Raw genomic sequence first — 16,193 nt, forward strand, 5'->3', positions numbered from 1 at the left:
GTTGACGCATGACTCGTTTCTCAGCGTCCGCACGCACCAGCGCGCCATGCATTTCGGAGGCTGCGCACCGGCTTCGCGGCGACGCCGCTAGGTGGCACCGAGTGTTCTTCGGGAAGCGCGAAAGAGGAGTTCCGCTGCAGTGCACGCTTCATACAAAACTTGCTCCGACGGGGGCAACGCGTGATTCAATGCTAAACGCGCTCGTGAGATGGGTTCTGCCGAATGTTTTTTGCATCCTGCTCCATCGGAATGCGGCAGCCGCGGCGGGGATCGAACACGCGACCTCGCGTTCCGCAGCGCAACGCCATAGCCACTGAGCTACGGCGGCGAGTGATCCGTGCAAGTGCGACTCTCGTGCACATTGACGTGGTCTTTCCTGTATACGTGATTGTTATTGTTCCCTCTCCGATAGCGCACTATATACAGAGTCCCTGAGTGCACTCGGCACGTTTCCGCAAATCGCGCATGAATGGTGGCCAGACGCCTCTGCCGCTAGCTTACCTACAGCTCAATCAACCGTCCTTGGTGGTAAGGGGCCCGATAGGGGCACTGTTCTACACGGCACAGTGGCTCTTGTCTAGCGGGATAACGGCACGAGGAAACGTCCTTGCTTACTTCCTCCAGAGCAGCTTGCAGGAGTACCTCGTGGCAGAGTGCCATGTGCTCGTCCACCGCAGTGCGCGATGTCCTTCCACTGCGGTTTTTGGAACGTGAGTATCGGCGCACGCTTGACAATGGCCACCTACGGACCCCGAGCATCTTCGCACCGCGTCACGCCGATATTATTGCACGTTTCAACAAAAACGTGGAGGCATACGATTGCGCAGACGCTCCTGTTTTTCGCGGCGTGTTGGTTGACCTTGCAGATAGCTCGTCAGCAGCTATTCACCGAAAGCTTGCGCTGGTCCTTGAGAAACCCGTGTGACGAACTCGGCGACCCCATATGCCCCTCAACGACAATGGCGCGGGCGGCACCGACACGCCGCTAGCGTTGTTGCTATAGTTATGGCAGGTACGCTCCAAGGTCTAGGTAAAAACGACGTGTTTGCATTTGATTAGCTTGTTTTCACGCATCGGAACGTTCTAGTGCGTCCATTTGCACGTTACGTTCACTGGTCAAGGTCCCAAGAAATGTAAGGACGCGCTATGCAAAGCGTGGCGTCTTCACGATAAACAGCCAAAACATGCCCGTTAAATAAACCAGCGATGTCCGTCTACCGGTTGGTGTTTTGGTCTGTGCAGATGTTTTCCTTTCTCATCTTCAAAGGCGTCTGTGCCACAATCGCTATCGCCGTCGGTCATAACAGAAAAGTCAAAAAAATTTGGCGAGAAGCCCTCAGACTGCGGGACCCACAGTATTCCAATTCGTAATGAAGAAAGGTGCGGCACGCTTTGGCCAATTGTTGCAGATAAGAACACCGGCTCTCAACGAAGGACTATACGCAATCTTGTAGGTCGACCAAAAGGCATAGCATTGGCTGCTCGTAAACATTCTGCATAACAAATACATGCACAATTTCTTGTTGTAGTCATGCTTAGCTGTATGACGGGATCTCTTTGTCTCTTTTCATCCCTTATAAACTTCCATCCCCTTGCGTAGGGTAGCAAATCAAATAGGCGTCTGGTTGGCCTCCATGCCTTTATTTACCCGTCGGAGTAACCCGGTGGCTGTGGCGTTTCGCTGTTGAGGTCGAGTTCGCGCTTTGGATACCAGCCGAGGCAGCCGCATTTCGATGGAGGCTAAAGACAAGCATGCTCTGCGCTTGAATTTAGGAGTACGTTAAGGAACCCCAGGTGGTCAAAATTAATCCGGAGTTCTCCACTACACCGTGCTTCTTAATCGTATTGTGGTTCCGGCACGTAAAACCCCAGAATTCAATTTTCAATGCCACTACTTCCTTTCTTTGTTTCTTTCCTTCTGCTATTTGATACCTGTCCCCTTCTTGCTTTGTCGTTACATGTAATTCGGTGCTGTATTTCGTTTTAGCGATTTTCTGTCCCTTCTAAATTTTGCAACAGGCACTACGAAAGCCGGTATCTCCTTTAAGTGAGAGATCTTATTTGACTGAGGAGGGACCAACCATCGCGTAAAGAAGAGGAGGGTTTATGCTTTGATCGGGACATGGCTTTCGGCAGAACCAGGAACTTTTTCCGCAGCTGCATTACGAATGCAGCTGCGTGTAAGCGCTTTCGTGTCGACGACCAAATTGTATCAACGGTAGCGCGGATTGTAGCCATCCGTGAGACAACTTGAATCATACGCATCAACAGTCCAATTTCCGTACCTAAGCGGCGAGCCTTCTGTTCTGATTTGTGCTTGCGAAGATCACCAGATGGTGGTAATTGCGAACGACCCCTGTCTCGGACGAGTCTGTCCGTCATCGATGGCTATTGTCGAACCAGCGGAGCACGTCTGAATCAAAATGAAAACTAGCCTTCGTACATCAAAGAAACCCCTGTTCCGTAGCCTTCCCCACAGTGCCGGCAAACAGTTTCGGAAGATAGTGAAGGCTCCGCAATGCCGGTGTGTTGGGGAGCATTCAGTTTGTGACTTTCTTTCTTCGTGCACGGGTTGCCATACGACATAATATAGTTAAATAAATGCTTGCAGACCTTTTTCGCAAAGAAGGTGCCTAAGGGTCCTATGGAACTTTCTCCATAATTACCTACTCGTAGTCTATGCTGGTCTGTGTGCATCCCAGAATCTGAGCACTTTCTCGCTTGTGGCCCTTGTACCTGGACACAGTCACAGCGGATGGCGAGCATCCGCTGCGTAGACGGGGCCGCATCACTTTGGGCACATTACAGGCCCTTATGTGCGTGGGCCCAGGCCCAGATTTTGGAAGGTTGACGGGCCATTCCAGGCCAAGTCTCCTGAGAGAGGCTTTCGCCACCCTAGTGAGATTCCGAGGGAAGGAGTGGACATACAGGGAGATTCAAGCACTTCTGTCGCGTCGGAGAAATGATTTCCGGGCGACGAAGATAAAGCAGGCGTCGTTGGGAAGGGTAGTCGCTACGTTGTCAGGTGAACGAAAGTGAATGATTTCGTCTGCTATATTAATATGGTGGCCGTGCCGGTGACCTTGCGGCAGTGTGCCTTTGACAGTTTGTACACATGAAGTCTATGGATATATTCAGTGACACGCATTGTTCGTGTCACTCATTTCAGCGGTTTCACAGCATTGAGCGAGTCGAATGACATCAATGTTGTTCAAGTTGCGAACAGCTGTGATCACATTGTGTGTTGTCTTTATATCTTAAGCAACAAATGATCTGGTTTTGCTACGTAGCTGCGAGCGGCTTGAGTACCGAGCTGCTCGGGCTGATGAAGATTGCCCTCTCAATAGCTGCGCCAACGTGTATCACACAGTGTCTCCTAAAGACATTGTCTTCTGGTGCAAGAGGTGACTAGTTACTTGTGCGAAGCTTTCTTGTTTTATTGTTGGTAACATAAGGGTTAATGGGGGAATCTTCTTTCTTATAAATGAGAACAGAGGATGTTTTTATGCGGCAGACAGGTTAATAGTCGCACGGCTCACGTCAATTTTGCAAAGGGTAAATCTGGCAAAAATAATAGGCGTAACAGTGCTGCGCAATGAGGCGAAGGCATGCGCCTGAAATACATATGTGTGTTTCCATATTTCCGCAACGCGAGAAGCAATCGCTAGCGCATTTCCTGCACAGCTTAGCCTATCAGTTAAGCCAAAACGACAAAATTGACAAAACGACAATCCAGCGCAACAATCGCATGTAATGGTTTTTGTAAGCAGTTATTGGACAACTTAAGCTGGTTTAGGTTAGCAAAATCACGACTAGTACGCAAAGGTCTGTAACATGCTGGATGTTTAGAACTATGCCACTGTCTTACTTATGTCGTTCTCATGTCAGAATTCACAGCCTTGCATGGTAACAAATCTCCCATCATCTTAACCGCAACGTTGCAGGCAGTGCTCTGACATATTGAGAAGTTCGAAGTGCATGTCCCTAGCTCGAAGAGCGCTAGATTAGAGATAAAAAGACACTGAATAACAGCTGAGCGCATCATATAACTAACTATACGGATATTTTTTTTTGCATGTTAAACAAACCAGGTGACCTTACACCGGGTTTCGTGTAACTGCGTGGAATCTGATCAATTACAAGCGCCATTCAAGAGTCGTGCTCCAGTAACAAAGGACACGAATCTCCCGTTACATAGACTACGCGACATGTATAGTGTCGTCCTCAATCTTGCAAGCAAGGCGCGAGCGTACGGTCTTGCAGTGATATCGTTGTTATCTAAGGCGCACATCATACGACCACTCGAGATTTTGTTTGAGAAGGGTCCCACGAAAACGGTGGCCTCGAACAGAGCACGTTGAGTAGGCATATATTGTATCATCCTCCCCGAAATATCTGTACGGAAGCGTAAAGATTGTAAGGAGCCAGCGTTGCTCACTTATCAACCGTCATCGCTGAAAATATGCTGCGATGTTGGCTTTTGATTGGCCAATGAAGACATGAGTTTACCAGAAGGGGGGAAAAATACTACGAAAGCAAACGAAGTGAGACAACCAATGAAAACGAGCCTTCTAGGACGCTATTCGTACACTTAAATAATACCAGCGAATCCCGACGTTATCGAGAATGCTTTGCTCAGATACTCTGTCCCCATAAACAATAAAAAAAACTCCTTTACAGTAATCAGCATTGTTCTCTTACAATAAGCACGTTCTCGCGTTACAATCACATGATATGGACAGCAAACTGTCCTATAGGTTTGCTTAGTGCCCCATACTCTAAGTATGCTTCTGGGAAAAGACCACTTCCACGCCTGGAGCCATCACTTCGCTCGTCCCAGTGCTGAAGTAATGAAGTGAAATGTCTGGCGCGTATGGTCAAATGACGACTCCCTTTGTCTTTAACAAGCATCTTATCAACCAAAAGGGCTCACGAAAGAGACAGTCGCTAATGTGCTCATAGCAAAAGACTGAAAACCTGACCGTGCCTCAGTGTTGTGTGAAAGCCTTTACTCCGTTTCAACGGTACACCTAGTAGGTGACCGCAACATCAATTGCCACTAAGCCTGTAGTGTTCTGCGCATTTCCTCGCGCAGTGAGCCTGCTGGCCTCAGTGGGGATGGAAAATTATGTTAAATGTGGTGCGCACCCTCGAAGTGGAAAACGTGCGCGCCTAATTAATCAGCGTAATATCGCATTGCATTGTTTTCTTGCGTCCACCTTCACTAACAGGTAAAGATTGACTGACCGAGTCGGCTAGTAACGTTTGTCAGGACCCACTGAGTGTAGAACAGGAACGCATTCCCCGTGCCATTTTCTTGCTGGTAACTGCTGGGACGCTTCATGCCAGGAAAGCTGGCAATCGGGCATCCCTGCCCTTCATCTTTCTCTCACTCTCTCACTCAAGGTCACTTATAACATAGTCATCTGGTACCTTTCAAGTTATAAAATCACTGTGCTAATGCGTTACATTTTATACCACTGATCCAATTAGGTACTGATAGCTCAGGAAACGCACCATGATCTCTCACTGGTGCTTGTGGGCGCTGAAGGGTTCATTCTTTTCAAGTGTTGTTCCAGATATCAAGAGGCTGCGGGCTCTTACAGTGGTCCAATACTGGCACGGTGGTTTTTATGAACAGCATCTCTCGAATGCGTCTTCGAATAGGGAGAGATTGAGAGCACCGGTGTGTCAACCAGAGTGGATGAATAGTGTGACATCGTTAGTGTTGATACAGGCACCTATGTTTTAGACGATTGATTATAGTATGGCTGCGTCGTTGCTAGTGCACGCGTAAGCACCGTTGCACTTAGCTGTACGTGTCGAAGCACCGTATAGTGTTGTCACTGACAGCTTTTCTGTTTTTCTCCCCTACGACCTCTTCTGTAGCTCCTGCAGAAAGAACCTTGTGTTTTCTTGTTTTTCTTTAACTATGTGTGCGGCTGGTGGATAGCGGGCCAACTATGTTTTGTTCATTGTGTTGAAGAACCATGCCGGCGGGCCAGTGTAGCGTCCCGTCATAGCGCTGTCCAGGTTGATATTGATGACGTTTCCTTTTAAGTATGAAGTGCTTTTAGCTCCCGTTGGCGGCGGCCTTCAAGAAACCTTGAGCTAAAATCCAGATGCACTATCCGGGCACTCAAAATGAGAATGGGGCGAGAAAGAAACAAGAACATCCAGACAACCAGTCAAAACTTAAGAAAATGTGGTCTCTGGTCCCCAACCCCTTGTGCAGGACCTAGCAACATACGCTAGTTACTGCCCAAACAAGTAACAAAACAACTATTGCTTTCGATTTCTTCGTGATATTTGTTCAAAACAGTTACTCTAGCTGTAACTTCTAGTGCGCTGAAGTTTAATTGTACGCTGAAGTTTAATTTGTCATTTCCAATAGCGACGTTGAAAAGGCAGATTGTCATCTTTTGGCACTGAGACAGGGTTGCCTGTGCGCTTTTCTACGCCAGCGGTCCGTGAGTTCCACGGCGCGAGTCTTGCGCTGCCTCCTTCGAGAGATAACGCCACGCTGCCTGACCAGGCCGGCAGCGTCCGGCGCGCCGCGGATAGTTGTTTGGCTGAGACGAGACTTGCAACGAGGTTCAGTTCAAAACAGGTTCATTTCGGCTCATTAAGCTTTCAGGCCTGAGTCGCGGCACCAATCTGCTTTGCCGGTATCCAATACATGCTTGCATCTACTCTCGATTATGGGAAAGCCAGCATTTTTTTTTTCAGTATTGTCTCGTCCCCAACTCGCGCTAGCACAGCATTCACCATCAACCTTGTCAGTGGCGCGGATGACAGTAGCACCACCACAGGAGCTCCAGTTTAGGTGTGCAGCGCCATCAAAAAGAAATTAGGCGACGAGTGCCACATCTCATATTGAATTTATACTTAACATTTAATAGTGCCCCTCATACTGAATCTGTTCTTACACATCTGCTGATCTCTTCTCTATGCTATTTCTGGAAGAAAAGTGAATCTCTTGATTCCAAACATTTTTTTATGCAGCCGCTGGTTTATTTTTCAAAGAAAAAGGGTTCTTGAAAGTCCACTTCGTAGGCTTTGTTGGAATTTAAGCATTTTAGTGTTACTCTCCCTAGGGACCTCGGCACTAGGTTTTAGCAACAGGGATGTATTTGACATAGTCTTAGTTCCTTCAAGCTGCAGAACACTTACCACACTACTTTCTTTAGAATCCCTATTGTACTTTTCTAAATTCTCTTTGATCGGAGTCGTTCAATAAACCTGCTTACTATCTGTTTTAAATGGAATTATCCAGGTATTTACTTGAACTATTCAATTACACACTATTCTTTCATTTTTCTATCTCTTCTAATTTTTTCCATCTCTTCGTTTAAGTACTGTACTTATTATCTGTGTGTTTGCTACATACCCTGACTCTTGATCCATCCACCATTGTAGGTACGTGTCATGGTTGAGGTTGATCATCATCACCTTCATCATGATCACTCATAATAAAGTTAGGCACTCACTACACGGTGAGGGGGCCCGTCATAATACTCTATACGATATTATGACGGGCCCCCATCGCCGTTTCGTTGTTAAAGTGAGGGGCCCCTTTTATTCCATCGCATGTTATGTGCACAAAGTTTCGCTAGTCAGTGGCCGCTAAAACGGCATCTACCCAAGACCCCCGCCCACCCCATCTCTCGCTAGGCCTACGCATCGGGTCGCTTCGGTCCCCTTAGGAGCCCTCCGTGTCAGACGCGGCGGTGAAGCATACGACAAAATAAGAAGTATTGCAGAAGCCGAACGACGAAAATAATTATGCAGTAACGTTAAAATGAAAGAAAAGCATTGCCGAAGACTCGATTCGAACCCAGGACCCCACAATCACGAGCCCTACGCGTTTCCACAACGCCACAAAACCAGACAAAAGGCTTCACTATTACACAGCGTCTGCATCGGCTGCTGTTAGCCTGTCACTACAGTGTTATGGCTATAATGAAGGGCCCCCTCACTATAGTCAGTTCCATAAAGTTAGGATCAGTCATTGAGCATGTATGACGTGATGGTTGCCCGCCGTGGCAGCGTATAGTTGCTTTGGTGTTCCGCTGCTAAGCCCAAGGTTGCGGGATCGAATCCCGCATTTCGATAGGGACGAAATGCAAAAGCGCCCGTGTACCGTGCACTCTAGTGCATGTTAAAGGACCCCAAATTAGCCCAGAGTCCCCCACTTCAGCGTGCCACATAATCATATCGTGGTGTTGGCACGTAAGACCCCAGAATTAAATTTTTAACGTGATAATGAGGGCGCTTGGATGATTGCAAATTAGATCAGGCGTGTCGAGATAAGCAAGATTCGTTTCAAGTATTCGTGAGAAAAAAAAAAGTAGGGAAGAGATTGATACGACCGGATCCGTTACAGGCATAGGTAGCGGCACAAGGTAGATAGAGAAGTTTTGAGGAACAGAAATAATATTAAGGAGACGAATACAAAAATGCTAGAATGAAAAACATGTATACCATACCTGATTAAATCAATCAGGTAGGTTACTATTTGTTGCCTCCCAATTCCAAAGGAGATGCCAATAAATCATCATCAATATCATATTCGCAGAAGAATATACAGTGTATGGAACGTTCAACGGTGTAGCGTGTATTGAATGTGGCAGTATGACGCATAAGTATAGACGTTAGTTTACTGGTCCGCGGAAGCAAGGTCGTTGTCGGTGAGCCGTCCATCGCGCAACCAGCATTTCTGACGGGCAGCCCTCACACTCTGGCCGCCTACAATGGTGTAAATTCTGCCTGGGCAAGGACGGCGTAGCGAATCTGGGCCCCCGTTTTCGTTTGCGCGTTACATAGACAACTTATGAAGTGAAGCTACATCAATACTTCTTTCTGGGCGAGTTGGTACATCTTGAAACTTTGGGTAACAGCGGAAACAGACGACCACAAGAAGGTACGTGTGTAGTGTGTGCGTGTCTCCCTTCTTGTGGTCGTCTGTTTGCGCTGTTACCCAAAGTTTCAAGAAGTGAAGCTAACCGCCGAAGCCTACGAACCACAACTTGCGTAACGCGGACGAAGCGCGAAGCGCATTGTAATCTATATCTATCGATGGCGATTACGAAGCGACCGACGCGGCGCGAACGACGGGAAAAGAGAGAGTGAGAGAGTGCCCCTCGACCTGAGGGGCGATTACTTGCTTATTCTTTCGCCTCATTACCTGTTTAGCTCGGATGTCGTCGAGACTCGGAGAGGAGTCCCTCTTATCCGACTGTCCACTCGGAGTCGCGATCCGCAGTGTATTCTTTCTCGGCGTCGGAGGAGAGGTTGCTTCTTCTATCGGCCGCCTTCGCGCGTGTATCGGCTCCTGGGAAGGAGGAGCACCTGCGCTTATCTGAGGGGCAAAAACCTCGCGTCCGCCTGCGCGTGGTCTCAGCTGTCTCCGGGTGACGCCAGCGCACGTGCTAGCGCCATGAAGCCCCTGGAGCTCCTCTTCAACCGGCTGCACTGCCTGATCAAGATCGACGCCCGAAATGAGGAGGCACCGCCGGACGTTCTCGGTGAGCCAAATGCCCGCCGCGAGCTCGTGGAAGGCTGCTTGTGTTGGTGAGAGACGGCACTGTCGTCTCTTCAGCGACAGAGACAGTTATATGTATACCATGTCCCACCCGCGCAATCCTTGCATTATGACAGCTATGTCAGAACAGCCTCCTCTGGCGCGCAGAAAATCAAAAAAACCATCTAGTCACTCTAGCTTCAGGAGCAACATAAATCATTCCTACGTTTGTCACACTCGAATCGAAATTGACTTATTCCATAGCTCCCCCCCCCCCCCCCCCCCACCTCCCTAAATAAAGGGCTCCCAAACACCTCGAGACACCGCACAAGTTCCGCTGATTCGAGTGAGTTGCCCCAACGCCATGCACACCTTCTCACGACCGGCCAACCACTGTTTCACGACTGACGGGTGTTTATAGAATTAACGCTCAAGACGGGTCCTTTTTTTTTTTTTTGGAACGCCACTGTGAACTGCTCATTAAAGAAGGAACACCCGCAGAGCTGTCCGCCACTTTCATGCGGGCCCCAGCGTGCAATTTCACGAATATTCCTCCACGTTGCTGGTTTCCGAATAACTCACTTGATTAATGAATGTTTTAGCACTTCAGATTCGCGATTAACTCGCCCAGCGCCCATATGCTGAAACGGTCAGCTCATAGGGTGGGGCGAATGTCGCGGGAAGGTGGTGGTGCCTGATTCCATGCCAGAACCAGAGCGACATTTTTCTTCAACGGCGCAGCTTCTTTCCTGAGGAACCCGTTTGTAGCTAGTTCTGTTCTACTGTACGCTGCACGCCAACATTCCCTCTCATCGCGCTGGTACTTGTTTGCGCACTGATGCTCATTACCGACACAAGCGACGTAACAGTACTCTTTGATATTCCATAAAGGAACGAGTCATCGTGTGCTGCATATGTATGTATGAATCTTGTGTAACGATCGCATTGGGCCATACCGCTGGCTTCTTCTTGCAAGTCAGGGTGGGCACAGCATATCAGTCCGACCATTTAGCAGCCCTGAAAAAGGAGAGTCGATGTGTGTTGCTTTACAACTTCTTGTGACACTGTGAACAGTAAAAAACAGTAAAAAAATTAATCGCCATGGTGTCCTTCGGTAGAGATAATAAGAAGATTATAGAGAGAAGAATGGTGAGAGACTGCCAGGTTACAGAGCACATGTGCGACAAGACCACAGGGCTAAGTGAGAAATTCTCGTTAGCAATGTATTTTTCTATGGTAAATGCACCAACTTTGGGCAGTTTCATTCACAGAGGCTAAGGCGCGCATTTCAGTGAAAGATTGTTTTACTACTTGCTCTGAAGGAGCTCATCAAATATTCCTCACTGCACGGAACTTGACACATACTTCCTGGGCCCATCTTCAGACGTAAGTATACGGCGCTTGACCAGTGTGGGCGCTGTAATAACTTCAGTTTCTATGTGTAGAAATGATCGAAATCGCGCCGGTACTATATTTTCGCTATGGCAATCTCTCTTGTCAGTACAGGCACGCGGGATCATGACAAGTAAAAGTGACGTACCAATTTTATTGGCTCCATCCTACTTCAGCTACAAAAATTGTAGCTCAATAAATAGAAGTCCTCCACACCACGACGACAGTTTTGTCGCTGATAGCGACAACCAGTGCCAGCGATAATGTAATGAAAGTTCTGTTACTAGGGAAATAAGCGCAGCAATGCTCCACGAATGGTAACAAGGACTTCTTGAGTACAAATTTCAAAAAAGGGCCTTATTCCTTCTGTTTGAGTCTCTTTCTCATTATGCTTAGCTTTGTGGTATCTTCACGATCTAGGTGCCAGTATTTTGTTACGTCAATTACAGCCTTGTGATTAGCCATCTTTTGTCACAATCTTAAGGTCCCTAAAATCAGAGACAATCGGCGTACGCGTTTAGTGTACGCCATAGCGACCGAAGACAAAGCTGGTGTTCGTTCATGTCCCATTCAAACGCGTGTTTTCTGACCTCTTTATCGGAACGAGTCAACAGCGATATCCGATGTCCTTAGTCGAGTTGCGAACAACCAAGTGAAAGGAGCTGCCTTGTTCGTAGTCCACGTTTCTCTATTGATTTACTTTAATTATTTATTTGTTTTCTGCACACTGACTTAAAACAATGTAACTCCCTTTCCAAATTTAAATCTGACTTAAAGGACTACCTATTTGAATAAAAAAATAACTGTTCTAATTAACATGCTATTGCCTTTGAATGTATTCGTCACTTTTTCAAATTTATTGTGCTGACATGTTATACCATGGTATTATTATCTTTTCTTTTTTTGTTGTTATGTTGTTGCCGGTTTTCTTTTGTATTTTTGTACAGCTTTCATTTTGTAACTTGGTTTTTTTTAGTATATGATTATGCATGATATTACTGTAATTATATTGTCTTTATTGTGCTTGTTAATTTTTCACCTATGCAGTGTTAGTTTCGTTTCATTACTCGATATTTAATTCATCGTAAGGGGTCCCGCCTGCAGTTTTTACTTTGGGACCCCTTCCTGTATACTAGTCTATGTACTAATTTACTTATCAATAAAAAATGAATTGAATTGAATTGAATTGAATCATGCATAATGTACACTCATCTACTTTACCACTTGTTCGTCCCTCCCGCACATCTAGACTTCTGCATAATCGTCTCAGTTTCCAGCGCATCTTAGGCCACATCAATGCATTAAACTGCTCTGCTTTGCCACGTGCGATTGCTCTTTGGAATGGTCTTCCTGATAACATTGCTGACATTAATGATACAGTAACCTTCAGACAAAAAAAATCAATGCAATATTTGGCTTACTTAGCTAAGCCAAATGAGCCCACAACTGTTTGCTTACCTTCCTTGGATTTTATTTCATTTCACGTTCTTTCTTTATTATTTGATGATCGTTCTGTTCATATTTATGTAACGGTATAACTTGTTTTTTGCTCCACAACTGTTGTTATCTGTACCGCCCCCCCCCCCCCTCACACAATACTCCTTCTGGAACCTTTGAGGTATATGAAATAAACAAATAAATAAATAAATAATATGCCCTGATTGTCAGACCTAATCTCGAGCAAGTCCTCGTGAGTGGCGTGTTGTCAGACAACCTTGAAGTAAAGCTTTGTGGAAAAATCCTACACCATATTCTCGCACCTGGTTCCGACAGGCCATGACGGTAGGCTTTTGCGCACAAACTGCAGAACGAATACAGGATACTTGACAAACACGAGCGCAAACTTTCAACTGAAAGGGTGAAGTTATAAACACAGACAATGTAGGACGTGCATCCGGGTGGTGTAAAAAAAACTACAAAAAAAGCAACGAATCTTGAAACAAACAAGTGGAATATGAAAGCATTGAAATCATTGAATTGAACATCAAGTCACTGAGCTGAGAAATCATTGAGGCGGCACAAATAAATTGCCTGGGGGGTTCAGTGTGTCAGTGCGGCCTCGATTGGAATGTTACAAAACGATCTGGATTACTTACGACACAATCCACGCCACCGCACGTGTCACCGTTTTCATATTCCCCTTGTTTGTTTAAATATTCCTAGCTGTTGTTTTCATCCACCAGATGCGCATCATACATCGTCTGCGTATATTACTTCATCCTTTTCGCCAATAAAACTCAGTCGAAAGTTTCCGCTTGTGTATGTCAAGTCTTCGTTCTCTAGTTTCTACGATGAAGCCTACCGTCATGGCATACTACCAACTCGCCCGAACCAGTACCCTATATTCCAGCATGCGTTCATAAATGTTCACAATGAATGTTGAGCGGTAACTGCATGCGTTTTCGCAGGAATTATTCGACTCTTTATCGCTGTTCATATTTTGAAAACCTTCATTTACAACTGCACTGATACGCAAGAACGAATATTCCGACACGCCTGCCCCGTAAGCGTATACAGTCAGTTACATAGTTTAAACAACACGCATCTCCTCATGACACTCACAATCGAAACGTCTGTCGAACAGTGCCTACTCGTCTTCTAGCAGTTCGAAGCACATTTTCGCCGTTTCTTCAATGTTATCGCGTGAAAGCCTACAGACACCACAGAAGACGCAAAAGTTGCAAAGTCAGCTCGTCACGTGAAACGAGAAACACGCAAGCAGTCCTAAAATGTCGTCACTGAATCAATAATTTTTGTCAACTTGTTTGGCCGTCGCATTTACGAATGCTTATTTATTCATCCTAGGAATACCCAACAGCTCCAAATGCAATTTTTGCGGCTGCGGCGAAACAATAGAGCCCCTCCTGTGCCATTTCCAATTCTTCAATGGTCAGCGATGTGCTCTGCGAGCTAGTCTCAGCCGCTTAGGTGACAGAGTGCTCTCGGAAGAAAAAATACTGGGATCTTTTTCGATGCACTTTAAAATCCCTATTTCCCTTTTTGAAGGCGGGTGGATAGTAAGACTGCCTGTGAATCTCAGTGAACATTCCTCTACGAGTGTGGTCGCACCGAATGCATTTTTATTATTATTCCTGCTAACTTTCCCTCCTACCTTAGCGTAGAGTAGCCAAGCAGGCACGAGCTTGGTTAACCTGACTGCCTTTTCTCCTTCGTCTCTCTCTCTCTCTCTCTCTGGTGAGTGGCTGTAATTTACCCTTCCGTCTTTGTATTACCAGAAGAACGTTCGTCAAACACTAGGCTTTACGAAAATGAGCAAGAGTATGCGCGCGCATCCAAGACAGCTATCAGTGGGATGATCGTCCAGTAGGATCTTTCTTTGGGTGCACTATGATGTGTGTTATTCGTATTATTCCAGCAGCACTCGCCAGATTTGGGCAAAGACGCTAAATCCAGCTGATTACCATTGCAGTACTCTGTATCGCAAACGTAAAATATCGCAAGTGGCCTGAATTCGATCCCCTGTTGAACTATAGTTAACGAAATTTTATTCTTGAACGAGGTGTCGTTAAATTTTATTTGTTTGTTTGTTTATTTATTTAACACTACTGCGAAACTTTTGCGCAGGTTCATACAGGAAGTGAACTGTAAAAATTTCACATGAGTACAAGAGAGATGAAAAAATATTATTGCATCCATGCTACGAAAGAGCAGAACAGGATTATTTGTTTCACGCGAATCAAGAAATACAATTACAGAAAGGTGCTCAGAATAATGTACACTGTTAGTTGTGTCAAATTGCGCTATTTAAGAAGCTTTAAATGACCTATTCATTTTTAGTGCTTCAAAATAAGTACAACACAAAACTAAACGTAGTAAACAAAACCACAGGTACCATTGCCTAGGTTTTTTATCATACGCATCATATTGTAAACTGCGCACTAAAAACAGCAATCCTTGTAATGCTCATCTTTAACTATAACATGACTATAATTTTGCAACAAAGTCGTCCACAGAATATGATACAGCAAGTTCCTTTGGGAACACATTACATTTGGATTACAGACGGGAAAAAATTAGTACTTGAACGTGTCGTAGTGTGAGGTACTGCCTGGTGTGTTTATGACGACAGGTTCCCAGGGAGTGCTGATACAGTCGCTGTACGTAATCTCGCTTACTTATATTGTTGTGATCTAGGAGCATATAAAAACATTTCTGGACTGGAAGCCGCCTATACCTACCCATAGAAGACAGTGAAGGTGCCGGTGGCCATCGTGTGGTGGTCAGGAAACCGGCCGCGTAGCATATCATGCGCTTTCGCTGCCGTTTTTTTTTTTCCGCATATGATCACCATTACTAAACTAAAATTTGGGGGTGGGCCGACTTGAAAGTCGGTGTGTGCCGACTTAAAATTTGTGGGTGAGTTAACTGAAATTTGGGGGTGGGCCAAATTGATATTGGGGTGGGTAAACATGATATTAGGGGTGGGTCAACTTGAAATTCGGGGATGGGACGACTTGAAATTTGGAGACGGGCCAAGTGAAATTTGGGGAAGGGACAACTTGAAATTTGTGGATGGGCCAAGTTGAGATTTTGGAGTGGGACAAGTTGAGATTTTGGGATGGGCCAACTTAATATTTAGAGGTGCGCCAGCTTGTACGTTAGGGGTGCACCAGCTTGAAATTTGAACGTGGGCCAACATTGATTTGAGGTTGGTCAGCATGATTCATCCAGCACGCAGGATTGAACCACGCTCGTTGCAATCTGGCTGCATGCATACGAAGCTCCTGCTGAGGCACCTTTGTCCAGGAAAAATTACCGCGCACTGCAGTCGCTGCACACAATCAGGTGGCCGCCAAGCTTTCTGTCCACTACAATACGGCGGCGCTGGCTTCACTTGAAGAGCGTCCCTTCTACTCCAGCATTTTTATATCCTCCTAGGCTGTGATATAAGGTAAAAAAAACTTAATTACATTAAACACACGCCTGAAAATTTGGGTAGAGAGGGCTGCTTGATTTCTAAGAATGCTTATGCTGTCGTGTCGAGAATATTTAGAGTGAATAAATCGCAATACTTTTTTTTCAATATTTTCGCATTTCTCTAACTCCTTTCTGGTAAGGATTCCACACTAAGTTACGTGCTCAAAAATGGGCCTTACTAAGGTTTTATATGCTGTTAGTTTGATTTCACGCAGGAAGGCACTGCAGTTAATTTTATTTGGAACAAACCGAGCGTTCCGAACGCTTTCGTACATGTCGTATGAACAGGAGTATTCCATTTAAATGCACTTGTAAAGGTTATGGGCCTAAATATTTTATT

General features: G+C 45.9%; 1 protein-coding gene across 2 annotated transcripts in view; it reads left to right on the plus strand.

Moving 5' to 3' along the window:
• The window catches only part of LOC119445928 (aromatic-L-amino-acid decarboxylase-like), a 141,746-nt gene that overhangs the window by 75,675 nt on the left and 49,878 nt on the right, over nucleotides 1-16,193 (plus strand). Inside the window, exon 1 of one of the 2 annotated variants that reach the window (XM_037710234.2) lies at nucleotides 9,202-9,527. The exons of the other annotated variant lie outside the window; for it this stretch is intronic. Within the exon in view, the coding sequence (XP_037566162.1) occupies nucleotides 9,440-9,527 (88 nt within the window). The 5' untranslated portion in view covers nucleotides 9,202-9,439. Of the gene's footprint in view, nucleotides 1-9,201; nucleotides 9,528-16,193 lie in introns of those variants that run through there. 2 annotated transcript variants of the gene reach the window in all.

This window comes from Dermacentor silvarum, chromosome 3 (assembly GCF_013339745.2).
Source record: "Dermacentor silvarum isolate Dsil-2018 chromosome 3, BIME_Dsil_1.4, whole genome shotgun sequence".
Lineage (NCBI taxonomy): Eukaryota > Metazoa > Arthropoda > Arachnida > Ixodida > Ixodidae > Dermacentor > Dermacentor silvarum.